The sequence below is a fragment of the Quercus suber genome, unplaced genomic scaffold, assembly GCF_002906115.3.
Source record: "Quercus suber isolate HL8 unplaced genomic scaffold, Cork oak 2.0 scaffold_277, whole genome shotgun sequence".
Classification (NCBI taxonomy): Eukaryota; Viridiplantae; Streptophyta; class Magnoliopsida; order Fagales; family Fagaceae; genus Quercus; species Quercus suber.
In genome coordinates this window covers 661,624-674,697 of record NW_027069733.1, presented here as the reverse complement: position 1 = coordinate 674,697, position 13,074 = coordinate 661,624, and the positions used below count along the sequence as shown (strand labels likewise).

Sequence of the window (13,074 nt, the reverse complement as noted above, 5' to 3'; positions counted from 1 at the left end):
GGGCCTTTCTTTATAGTGCTTACCGTGACCGGATTTTACTATTTTAGCCCTTAACCACCTTTATCTGGTTTGGGTGTACTTGCTGACCACTATTGGTCTGTCTACGTGCCACTCCCTATTACCAGACAAAGAAAACTATTTTGTTTGTTAGTTTGCTGTGGCACCTCTTTTTGTCATGGAATGGATGCTCTCTCTCTCTCTCTCTCTCTCTCTCTCTCCTTCATGGTATGCACTTAGTGGTTCCAACTCAACTTTGCTTCTTTTGGGAGGTATGTCATCCCAGCAGGACGTATCCCCCAAAAGAGCTTAAGTAGGAACCCCAGAATAGGTTTTCCTCTTCCCCACAGCCAAACCATACCCTCTTACCTTTGATCCATGACCTCACCATGTCCTATATTGGCTGGGTACAGGTTGGTGATGTCTGGGCCTTACACATGCCTTCCTTCCATATGTGTCCAAAATCTGCCTGCTGCTCATGCGTCCGCTGTTGTGAGAGACCGTGCCCCCGGCCCGTTTTAATGAATGTTATGTTGGGCCAAACTTACGTGAATGGGTGGAGTCGTGTTATTGCCTCTTAAAATGGAGGTTCGACTAGTTATATTTTTCCCTTTAGATTAAGGGTTTTACAATGGAGTCGCCATTTATTTAATTATTGGAAAAATAAGAAAATCATAATTGAAAAATTACTCATTTTATTAATTTGAAATTGAATTTACATTGAATATAGGAAATTACATGGTTTTGGTCCTAGATACAATCTAAGATAAAGTACATGGCTTTGTTTCCTCGTTACAATCTAGAAATTAAAAATTACAAGGATAAGCATTTGATCTACTAACCCTTGATCTAAGTTCAGAGGCTATGTTACAAGGTAGGAAGGTGTTAGGTGTTGGGACTAGTGCCCTTAAATCCTATTGTATGAGGCTATGTATGATATTATGTATGACATTATGTATGACATAATGTATGACTTGATATTGTAATTAATAAAGTTGTTTTATTATTACCTAAAATAATAGTAACATGAATATTCGGACATTATCATTTAATCTATGAGATGCATTGTATGTGATTTATGTGATTTAGTCACAGAAGATATAAGTCACAAGTTCTTTGTAAACTCAGAATTTTAGTTCATAGTCGGTGATGAAATTAGGCATTTTATTTGCGAAGACTATAACATATCAACTAAGATGATTTGTATTGATCATGGAAGTGGAGACTTCTAGTTGATGTGTTAATATGTTTTAAGAGTTAAGACATATTGAACGGGACCGCTGTGAGATTTATTATTCTCCTAACGACTGTCAATTGAATAATAAATCTCACAACTTATATTTGCATGAACTCTTAATCCTGAGAGAATAATGAACCTAATCATGAAGTGTAGGTTGCTTTGATATATCAGGAGTGAGATCTAAAGTAACGGTCAAAACCTCAATATGTTGAGCAGCCACATTTCGTATTGATGGAACATATATTCTCAAGATGGAATTCATAGTCTCTTAATAGAGATTTAAAATATTCCCTTGAGATAAGTTTAATGGGTTTAGTTATTCAGAGAGTTAGGCCTAACCACTTTGGTAAGAAATTACTAAAGTATATATTTATGAAATTGGATTTCATAAATATATAATGAATAACTTAAAAGGATTAAACCGGGTACTCAAGGATTAAGATGTAGTAATCTTCAAAGTGACAGTCTATATTTATGACTTTGAATTACTACGAATATTTTATGAAGGGGTTGCATGTATAATAAAGTTTTGGGATATAATTTATTAATAAGGCCTAGAGTGCAATTATATTTATATAGTGGTATTAAATATAATTAATGGTAACTTTGGACTTGTCAAGAGTTGACAGAAAAGCCTAAGGCCCATTGGAGCTAGTGTCTTATTGGTTCTTTTTGTCCCACTCCAAGCCACACATTAAAGCCCAATTGGAAAGGCCTAAGAGGCTGGCCCAATTAGATAATCGGTTATATATAAAGGGAGAGACATACAGAATTTTTATTAGAGATTAGAGAAAAAGTGAGACACCATTGTGAAGTAGTGTGTATGTACGAGTGAAACCACTCAATTATTCTCCCTTGAAAATTGATTGAGAGACCACACTTCTTGGGCGTAAAGTGGAATTGGAGTGAAGATTAAAAGCGTTCCCAAGTACTTATAATATTTTGTTTTGAATTTCTCCACACCAAGGTACGCTATTTTGTTCTTAAATTCTAGAATTTATATAGTGCAAGTTATCAATCATGAATGAAATAGATCTTTGTTTGTTGCTTCCGCTATGTGTTTTGTATGAGATACAAAACCAAATTTAACAAACAGTAGCTTGTAAGGCCGACTTCAGCTGGGATGACTACTTCGTTCCCGTACGTTAGTCGGAATGGTGTCTCTCCTGTTGGTGTCCTTGCTGTTGTCCTGTAGGCCCATAGTATGCTCGGCAACTCTTTAGCCCATATGCCCTTTGCCCCCTCAAGCCGGGTCTTGATAATTTTTAGCAAGGATCGGTTTGTAACTTCGACCTATCCATTGGCTTGGGGGTGGGCGGGGGAGGAGTAGTGGTTCCGTACCCTTAGCTGCGAGCAGAAGTCCCTGAAGGAGTTGTTGTCGAATTGCTTCCTGTTGTTCGAGACTAAGATCCTTGGAATGCCAAACCTGCATATGATGCATCGCCAAACGAAGCTCCGTACGTTTTTTTTCTGTAATGGTGGCCAAGGCTTCAGCTTCCACCCACTTCGTAAAGTAGTTAATGCCGACAATTAGAAACTTCAGTTGCCGCATTGCCGTAGGGAACGGCCCCATGATGTCCAACCCCTACTGAGCGAATGGCCACGGTGCCGTCATCGGGGTGAGTTCTTCAGGTGGTTGTCTGACGACGTTGCTGAATCTTTGGCATTTGTCGCAGGCCTTCACATAAGCCTTGGCATCCTTCTGCATTGTTGGCCAAAAGTACCCAGTTCGTACTAGCTTGTGCACTAGCGATCTTGATCCTGAGTGGTTTTCGCAGATTCCTTCGTGCACCTCTCTCATGACGTAATCTGCTTCTTCAGGACCTAGGCATCGTAGGTAGGGGCGGGAGAAACCTCTCTTATACAAAACATCTCTTATCAGCACGAACCTTGCTGCTTGAACCTTCAGTTTTCTTGCTGCCTCCTTATCATTTGGCAACACGACGTTCTTCAGGAAAGAGGTTAACGACGTGGTCCAATCATTTTGGGGATTGAGCTCCTGTACGTCAACAGCATTTATAAGTGGAGAGAGCTACGTGAAGGAGAGTGTATTACCAATGGTGGCCATGTGTACAGCTGAGGCGGCTTTGGCCAAGCGGTCGGCTTGTTCGTTTTCTCCCCGAGGGATCTGTATAATTTTGACCTTCAGCTCGTTCATCCTCCTTCTTGCTTGGTCCAGATACTTCTTCATTCTTTCACCTTTGCATTCATACTCCCCACTTATCTGGTTGACTATGACTTGAGAGTCACAGTAAACGATCACTTTTTCGGCTCCCGCTGCTTTTACGAGGTCAAGCCCCGCTATCAAAGCTTCGTACTCCGCCTCGTTATTGGTGGTAGGGAATTCAAGGTGGACCATACACTCTACTGTATCTCCTTCGGGTGACTGTAGTACGACGCCGGCTCCGCTTGCCTGCCTGTTGGAGGATCCGTCTACATGTATGCTCCATTGCGGGGATTCTTCTGCCCCCCTGTCCTCACCATTCGTGAATTCTGCTATGAAATCTGCAACGACCTGCCTCTTAACAGCAGTCCGCAGGCGATATTGGATGTCAAATTCGCTTAATTCTATGGCCCAAAGTGCCAAGCGCCCGGCAGCTTCTGGGTTGCTCATTGCCCGTCGCAAAGGCTTGTCAGTTAAGACAATAATTGTGTGGGCTTGAAAGTACGGCTTCAGTTTGCGTGCTACCGTAACCAGAGCGAAAGCGAGTTTTTCCATGGGTGGATATCTTTCTTCAGCTCCTCGTAGCGCCCGGCTAGTGTAATACACAGGTTTCTACACCTTTTCTTCTTCTCTAATCAATGCGGCACTGACGGCGGCTGGGGAGACAGCGAGATATAGGAAGAGTTCTTCTCCTGGTTGCGAGGGACTCAGCAGTGGTAGGGAAGAGAGGTAAGCCCTTAACTCCTCAAACGCTTGTTGGCATTCAGTGGTCCACTTGAAAGACCTTTTTAGTGTGCGAAAGAAGGGTAAGCATTTGTCTGTTGCCCTGGAGACGAACCTGTTTAGCGCTGCTATCTTGCCGTTGAGGCTCTGTACTTCCTTCACATTCCTTGGTAGTGCCATCTCCATTATAGCTTGGATCTTATCTGGATTGGCCTCGATGCCTCTCTGGGAAACCATGAATCCTAAGAATTTTCCTGCCGTCACCCCAAAGGCGCACTTCCCTGGATTAAGCTTCATGTTGTAAGAGTGAAGGGTGTCAAACGTTTCCCTGAGGTCTTCTAAATGATCTTCTTCCTTTCGACTTTTAACCAGCATATCATCTACATATACCTGGACGTTTCTTCCGATCTGTCGTGCGAACATCTTGTTCATAAGCCTTTGATATGTTGCGCCCGCATTTTTCAGACCGAACGGCATTACCTTGTAGCAGAATAGGCCTTGGCTGGTTACGAAGGAAGTTTTTTTCTTGATCATCATTGTACATCTTGATTTGGTTGTAGCCGGAGAAAGCGTCCATGAAGCTTAACAGCTGGTGCTGTGCAGTAGAGTCTACTAGAGTGTCAACTCTCGAGAGAGGGTAGCTGTCTTTGGGGCATGCCTTGTTTACATCGGTGAAGTCTACACACATCCTCCATTTCCCAAAGGCTTTCTTGACCATCACTACGTTCGCTAGCCAGTCAGGGTAGTAGACTTCTCTAATGAAATTTGCCTCTCGCAGCTTGCGGACTTCTTCGGCTATGGCTTGATCCCGTTCTGGGGCGAAGACCCGCTTCTTCTGCCGGATGGGCGGAAAGGATGGTGATACATTCAGCCTATGCACCATGACGGAAGGGTCTATTCCTGGCATGTCCTCGTGACTCCAGGCGAATACGTCCTGATTTTCTTTGAGGAATGCTGTAAGTGTTTGTCGGATTGCGGGACTTGCAAGGGTTCCAATCCTTGTTGTCTGACTAGGCATAGAGTCATCCAGGGGTATCTCTTCAAGCTTCTCCACTGGCTCCGTCGCGCTCCGGTGCTCTTCTATGCTCATGGTTTGGAGGTGGTCATCCATTTCCATTATGGCTACGTAGCATTCGCGTGCGGCAATCTGATTTCCACGTAGTTCTCCGACTCCGTATTCCGTTGGGAACTTGATCATTAAATGATAAGTTGAAGTCGCCGCCCTTTATGCATTGAGGGTGGGTCGCCCTAGGATAGCATTATAGGCGGATGAATGGTCAACCACGATGAACGTTACGTCCTTTGTGATTTGCTGGGGGTAGTCGCCTGCTGTCACAGCCAACGTGACTGCGCCCAGCGGGAACACCTTTGCCCCTCCAAAACCGACAAGTGGGGCGTTCGTTGGAACCAGTTGTTCCCTGCTGATTTTCATCTGCTGGTATGCTGGGTAGTACAAGATGTCTGCCGAGCTGCCATTGTCGACCAACACCCGATGCAAGTTGTAGTCCCCAACCTGTAGGCTGACGACAAGCGCGACGTTGTGCGGGTGGTGAAGGCGTTGCGCGTCTTCTTCCGAGAACTCGATAACGGGGCTTTCCCTTCGAGCTACATTTTGCACTGGACCCGTCAACTGGACGTTTTGGACCATCCGAAGGTACGTCTTTCGAGCCCTTTTGGATGGCCTAGTAGCCATCCCTCCTACAATCATTCGTATGTCACCAACGGGAGGTCTTGGACGGTCATTGTCTCGTCGGGGAGGGTGCTCCGGAGGTGCTGGATCCGCTCTTTCCTTGCTTACGAATTTCTGCAGTTTCCCTTGCCTTATAAGGGCCTCGATTTGCTGCTTCAAGTCGTAACAGTCGGCCGTGTCATGGCCGTGATCTCGATGAAAGCGGCAGTACTTGTCTCTGGAACGCCTATTAGGATCCCCCTTCAGCTTTCCGGGGAAGGTCAGAGCCCCTTCGTCCTTAATTTGCATTAGGACTTGATCTATTGGGGCAGTCAGTGGGGTGAAGCTTGTGAATCTCCCTCCCGGAGGTTTAGAACGCCTTTCGTCTCTTCGGTCTCCCGTTCTGGGCCTCTTTCTCCCTTGGTCTGGTCGTGCATCTTCCTGCCTTTCCCTTTTCCTCGGCTTCTCTTCTCGGGCCTGCAACGCGTCCTCAGCATTCATATACTTAGTAGCCCTGTAGAGTACTTCCGACATGGTCTTCGGGTCGTTTTTGTATTGGGAGAACAAAAACTTGCCCTTCCGCAACCCATTTGTGAAGGCCGCTACAAGTATTTTTTCGTCGGCTTCGTCAACCGATAGCGCTTCCTTATTAAAGCGTGTTATGTAAGATCGTAACGTCTCGTCTTCTCTCTGCTTGATACTCATCAGGCATGCCGTGGACTTCTTATACCTATGTCCCCCAATGAAGTGTGTAGTGAATTGGGCGCTTAGCTCCTTGAAGGTGCTGATAGAGTTGGGCGTCAACTGGCTGAACCATATCCTTGCGGGGCCTTTGAGTGTTGTGGGGAAGGCCCTGCACATAATCTCATCTGCTACCCCCTGAAGATGCATCAGGGTTTTGAAAGTTTCCAGGTGATCCAGAGGATCCTTCACCCTGTCATAGCTATCTATATTTGGCATGCAGAACTTGTGGGGCAGGGGGAAGGAGTTTACGGCCACAGTGAAGGGCGAATCGGTACGATTGACCAGATCGTCAAGATCACTGGAGACTCGCCCCTTGAGGGCGTTCATCATGACCTCCATCTGTTCCCTTGCCTGCATCTCGGCGGCAATATGTGGTGGAGTCGCATCCGTGAGGGATGGCATGTTCACGTGCTGTCTCTCCGGCCTACTTGGGGCGTAGCTGCCCTCAGGTCTCTCCTGATTCCTGTTTGGAGTGCTAGTTCCTTCCTGATCTTCTGGTCGGTCATTTAGTGCTGCATTCTTCTGGCGCAGCTGTTCCTCCAAGTCGAGGTTCTGTTTGGTGAGACGCTCCACGGCGGCACTGAGGGTCCGAACTTGTCTCTCGAGGGCAGTCGTGGGTTGTTCCTCTCCTTGTGCGTCATTAGTAGTCGCCATTGAGCGAGTGAGTACCATGCAACCCTTTAGTCCAGGAAATGATAGTATGGCTTAATTACGATGTCGATCGTTCCCACAGACGGCGCCAACTGATGATGCCGAAAATATCAACAGTGAGTTGCACGATGCTCGTACCCTTGAAACGATACCTGCACAAAGAAAAGAGGACCTAACAGAGAGCACCGGTGTGGTGCCGGCCAAATACCCTCCGAAGGTCAAGTTAGAACTTCTTTCAACTCTAGAGTGCTAGAGAGGGGTTAATTATGCGTACCTCGATTTGTGAGGGTATTGGGGCTTTTATAGTAGTAGGGGGTTGACTTTTCTTCCTTGGAGCAAAAGTCTTTTCCATATAGGAATCCTTATGAGCGCAGATTGCGGAGTCCTTTCCTTATAGGAATCTATCATTAAGCGTGGTGGCCAAGTAAAAGTTTTATTGGGACCGTCAGCCTCCTACCCGTCGGCTTGTCTTTGTCCCCTACCTTGATAAAGGGCCGTCAGCCTTTTTGAATATAATTGGCTCTTAAGCTTTTCTTAAGTTTCCTTGTCAGCGTGTCTCTTTCCGTCAGCTTACTAGAGTCCTCAACGTCCGTCGTGACTGGCCCGTCAGCCTGAGCAGAAGGCTGACGGCTCGAGCTCAGGGTACTTGTCATGATTCTTCCTTATCACTGTCATTTGGAGACGCAGCAAGTCCATAGTGCTTTTGCTTCCTTTTGTGCACAATTCTGATCAGATTCAACTCCACTGAGATAAATGTCAAAATTTTTAATATGCATGATCAGCTTTCTTCCGCACATAATTATCAAAGAAACTGAGATCCGGGAATTCAACGGAAATTTTTTTAATTGTCGAAAAGAAATACTCCCTCGTAAACTTCATAACAAATTTAACCTATAATAAGAGTAAAGAGTATTGCCCACGAAGTACTTAGTAATTAATTGAAATCAAGAGGTAAGAGCAGTAAGTTTGTGATGTACATTTATTGAATCCCTCTAATGACAAAAACCCAAATAATATAGAGGACCATATTACATGTACTAGAGAACTATGTTATAAAATTTGCTTTGTTGTGCTTTTTTATTGTTGTAAACTCAATAATCATGAGACTATTTAAGGATTTATTTAGAGTCTTTATTTTCTCATATTTTATTGTTTGATGAATTGTTGATATAGGATAGTTGCAATTTTGAATTTGTGAAAATCATGTCTCATCCATGAATTGTGCTCTCTTTATTAGCAAATGGAGAGGATATTTAATCTTTGGGTTTTCTTTTTTTACATGTGGAATTTTTAATATAGTTCTACTCAATGGGATGGAGAGGGGTTTTCTATTCATTGTTTTTGCTTCTCAATCTTGCTTTTTCAATAGGTCTCATTCTGATGGTTCCTGTTTATAATTACTTGTTACATTTCTTCCCCCTGCATTTTGATTTAGTGTTGCTCGTTCATCTTGTTTCAATGGTCTACCAGTTTTTCTTACATTTTAAACGCTAGATGATTTTTATAATGCTCCCTTGGATGCAACAAATAGAGTTATATCCTGCATGGTTTGCGTTAATGTTATTACATCATTTTGCTTGGAGTGAAGAAATTAAAGTTTTTCAAGCTATTCCTACATATACTATGAACTACTTCAAACTTCCGATGGGATTGTGCAAAGAAATTGAAAGTCTTATTAGAAAGTTTTGGTGGAGACAAGATGGAGAGCGAAGGAAAATACATTAGAGAAATAGGAAACACTTTGTCAACCAAAATCCGATGGAGGTATGGGATTTAAAGACCTAGCCCTTTTCAATAATGCATTATTAGCAAAACAAGCATGAAGGTTATTGCATAATAAAAACTCTCTGTTTTATTGAGTTTTCAAATCAAAGTTTTTTCCACGTTGCTCCATCATGGAGGCTTCGGACTCAAATTCATGCTCCTATGCTTGGCACATCATTTTAAGGGGTCGTGATGTACTCATGAGAGGAGTAAGGTGGAGAGTGGGGTGTGGAGAATCAATCGGAGTTTGGAATGATGCATGGCTACCGTCCCTAGAACAGCTACATATATTATCCTCTCCTGTTGCTGGCTTTGAAGATATTCGTGTGTGTGACCTCATCTATCCAACTTCAAAGCAATGGGATTTGGCTCTGCTACAAGGTCTGTTCAGCACTCAAGAGGTAGAAATAATATCAAGTATCCCCTTATGCAACAACCACGTGGAGGACAAGCTTGTTTGGCCATTTACACCTTCAGGTATGTACACAGTAAAGTCTGGATATCATTTTCTCACCAAAGAAAATTTTGTTCAGCAAACTTTTGTAAATCAGAACCATGGTGGAGGAGTTTGGAAACTTATATGGGGTTTAAATGCCCCAAACAAAGTGAAGAACTTCCTATGGCGGTCTTGTAAAGAAGCACTCCCTATCAAGAAAAAATTAGAGAGACAAAAAATCATCCAAGATGACAGTTGTGACCACTGCAAGTTGCAAACTGAGAGTGCATTGCATGCTCTATGGGAATGCTCAGAGATCTCAGCGGTTTGGGATTCATTTCTGGAGTTGAAGTCTCATCAGAATCAGTGTTTTTCATCAGATACAGACCTCATCATCCATGCACATGAAAAGAAGAATAACTTGAACTTGATGACAACCATCCTATGGATAGTGTGGCATAGAGGGAATTAGATCAGAACTCTAAACAAGGACTACCCTATCACCCAAGTGGTCCGAAACGCCAAGCAAACCCTTCAGGACTTCCACAACGCTAACATGGTACAATCAGCTTAGGTACCACTAGTGCTCGTCCTCGAGTCAGATGGAAGCCACCACCTGAAGCTTCTCTAAAGGATAATTTCGACGGCACAACGTTCAAGGACATCAGGAAGGTAGGTCTAGGTGATGTGATTCAAAACTCATCTGGACAGGTCCTAGCATCCCTATCTTAGCAGGTTACTCTCCCACACATATCGGATATCGTCGAAGCCTTGGCAGCGGCAGGAGCCGTTTCCTTTGGACTTGAACTTGGCTTCTCATCCTTTATCTTTGAAGGAGACTCAGAGGTAGTGATATAGAGCCTCAAGAGCGATGAAGCGACACTCTCCCCTTTTGGCCACATTCTAGACTCGGCCAAACAAAAAACAGAGACTAGTTGCGAATTTTTTTTCTAAATAATAATAAATATTAAAAAATTTAGTTAGTTGTCACGTTGCAAAAGAATTTTGAAAACTAGCATCTCGAGTGTCTAAAACTCGAGTTCCAAGATAAAAATCAAGTTTTTGAGGTTCGATTTGTAAAAAAAATCCAAGTGAAAATCAAGTTTTAAAAACTTGAGTTCAAAAAACACCCCTATAGGGCTTAAAAACGTCACTATAGGAGTTAAAAATGGAGTTATAAAAAAAATTTAGCAGAAAAACGTCACTATAGGGCTTTAAAACGTCAGTATAGGGCATAAAAACGCCACGATAGGGCTCACTGAACCTGGTATTGAGCAGTTATGAAAAATTTTTGCAGAAAAATGCCGCTATAGGGCTTTAAAACGTCACTATAAGACTTAAAAACGCCACTATAGGGGCAATAAAACTATAATTTTTTTTGCATGGAACTCGAGTTTCTAAAACTCGAGATTTATGTAAATGGATCTCGATTTTCTAAAACTCGAGATGCCTAGTTTCCTTTATAGTTTCACGCGTTGTCTAACTAACCAAATACTCCTCTTACCCATGATTATTCTGCCCATTCCCCCACTAGTTGCTGCATTTCCTTCTCTCACTTTCGTAGACTTGGTAATTCTGTTGCTCACAATTTAGCGAAACATGCTAATCATGTTCGAGGTTTTTCAGTGTGGATGGAGGATGTTCTTCTACACCTTTTACCTGAACTTGAAGCTAATTTCAGCTAATTTTTTTAATGAAAATCCAAGTTATTCCTTCTCAAAAAAAAAAAAAAAAATTTAATGTTTCCAATTAAACCATAAATTTTAGGTATTATTACTATTATTATTTTTTGAATGTAATGTGGTGTTATTAATGAAAATCTATGGTATATCTTCTGTTAAAAAAAAATGAAAAGAAAGGGAAAAGAAAAAATAACAAGATTTTTTTTTTTTTTTTAAAGTAAGATTTCTTAAAGTTTATTTATTATCAATTTAGTCCCTTATTTTATTAAAACAAGTCATTCTAATCCTTTTTTATAAATACATTATTAATCACAGTTAAGGCTTTTAAACGATACTGTTTCAAAACCAAATTTTCTTTTAGAAAAAAAATCTAAATGTTGTCGTATGAACCTAATTATTAGGTGTTCTCAAAGTATGATGCTCTCAGATAAACCACCTGATAGTATGGTCCATACCATGGGTTTAAAACCAAACATGACATTGATTAGCCCTTCTTCCAAATCAAAATTTATTCTCAACTAGACTTCTCCTTTGAAGACCAAGGCCCTCTTTCTTCTCTCAAATCAAATTCATTCATTCTCGGATGAAATCAAATGCCTACTTCATCCCTCCCTAAACTCATTGCAAGAAAAATACCACATCATCTGTTTCGAGAGAATGATTTTTTTGGTTTTAGACCTATAGACCATACAACACCATTTGGACAATCAAATTTATATATATTAAGCTAACTCTAATATATATTTAATCCAAGTTATATATATTACCTGAATTCCAAAACTAACACTAATTATTCATACTTTCTATGTTAAGCTAACTCCTAATATATATAAGCATGAGTTATGGGCAAGGCAATTTATTGTTGGAATTTAAGAAAGGAGATTTAGCTACGCTTTGTTTTAGCATCACCCAAAATTTAGTTCTCAAAACTCTAACCCATATCTCATATCCTATTCTTAGGGGTGGTTCTACATAAAGTCCAGGGTGGTCACAAGACCACCCTAACTTGGGAAAAAAATAATTATTATGTATAAATTTTAAAAATTTATGATTTTTTTTATTCTTTTAAAAAATTTGTGACCACCATAAATTTTTTTTAGACCCAATACAATTAAACTTTGGACAAAATATGGCAACAAGTTTGGTTGTAGACTAATGCTACAACTCCATTCAATATTTTTGTATTGGATGTAAATTTTAATAAATCCATCATTTAATTACATTTTCTTTTTATATCCTTCATACTTGCAAAATTTTAAAAAGATTAAAGATCAATAACTATGTTGTCAATCAAATATTTAAGTTTCAAGATTTTATAGTCTAAATTATACATAAAAAATAAGTTTATTGATCGAATAGTAAATAACAACTAATTGGTATGAAATTTGACATGTGTTTTAAGAACATAAAGAACATGCAATTCAACGGTTAAATTTTCAAAATATGTAGCAATGTTAATTTGTTTAGTGAGAGTTGTAGGCTTAGGCTACAACTAAGTTTGTAGCTAAACTCTGTCTTTAAAATTTGGCCCCCTTAACAATATATTAAATCCTTACAAATAAAAAGAAAATTTCTAAGAAAATTTTTATTTAACTAAACTTATGAAGAGATGTAGCTTATAACATTGATAATGAAACTATTATTTAACGATTTTAAAATAAGAAAATTTGTAGAAGAAAATTGTAAGATTTTATATGTTTGCGTGTGTGTGTGTGTTTTGTCAATATATGAAACTCTCTTTTTATTAGATTTTGTATAATATAAGTTTCTTAATTACCACCCCAAAAAACTTCCTAAAGCTACCACTGCCTATTCTCTATTTTTGTCTTAACTTACTCAACAATGTGTTTGACTCAAATATTGGATTTAGTTTTCAGCTTAAAAACTCAACTTTAACTCAAAAATTGGGGAGCCCACGTATTTGTTTATTCAAAGCAGTAATAGTACTTCTGCTACCGCAACCCATGATAATTTTTCTCTCCCCACTCCTCTTACATTTTTCTC

At 40.8% G+C, this 13,074-nt stretch overlaps 2 protein-coding genes across 2 annotated transcripts; both read right to left on the bottom strand.

Moving 5' to 3' along the window:
- Positions 1–2,822: 2,822 nt before the first annotated feature.
- LOC136071000 (uncharacterized) lies at positions 2,823–3,956 on the bottom strand. Its single transcript, XM_065781738.1, has 2 exons — positions 3,312–3,956; positions 2,823–3,236 (listed from the first exon to the last, which is right to left on the bottom strand). The coding sequence occupies exons 1-2, from the start codon at positions 3,954–3,956 to the stop codon at positions 2,823–2,825; spliced, it is 1,059 nt and encodes a 352-aa protein (XP_065637810.1).
- Positions 3,957–5,349: 1,393 nt separating this feature from the next.
- On the bottom strand, positions 5,350–7,191 carry LOC136070999 (uncharacterized). The gene has a single exon (XM_065781737.1). The coding sequence runs from the start codon at positions 7,189–7,191 to the stop codon at positions 5,350–5,352; it is 1,842 nt and encodes a 613-aa protein (XP_065637809.1).
- Positions 7,192–13,074: the final 5,883 nt, after the last annotated feature.

Coding starts and splice junctions, on each gene's coding strand:
- LOC136071000 (XM_065781738.1), bottom strand. CDS start 3,956: ATGGAAAAACTCGCTTTCGCTCTGGTTACGGTAGCACGCAAACTGAAG. Junction 3,237..3,311: donor TGGCCAAAGCCGCCTCAGCT/GTACACATGGCC, acceptor GTTGACGTACAG/GAGCTCAATCCCCAAAATGA.
- LOC136070999 (XM_065781737.1), bottom strand. CDS start 7,191: ATGGCGACTACTAATGACGCACAAGGAGAGGAACAACCCACGACTGCC.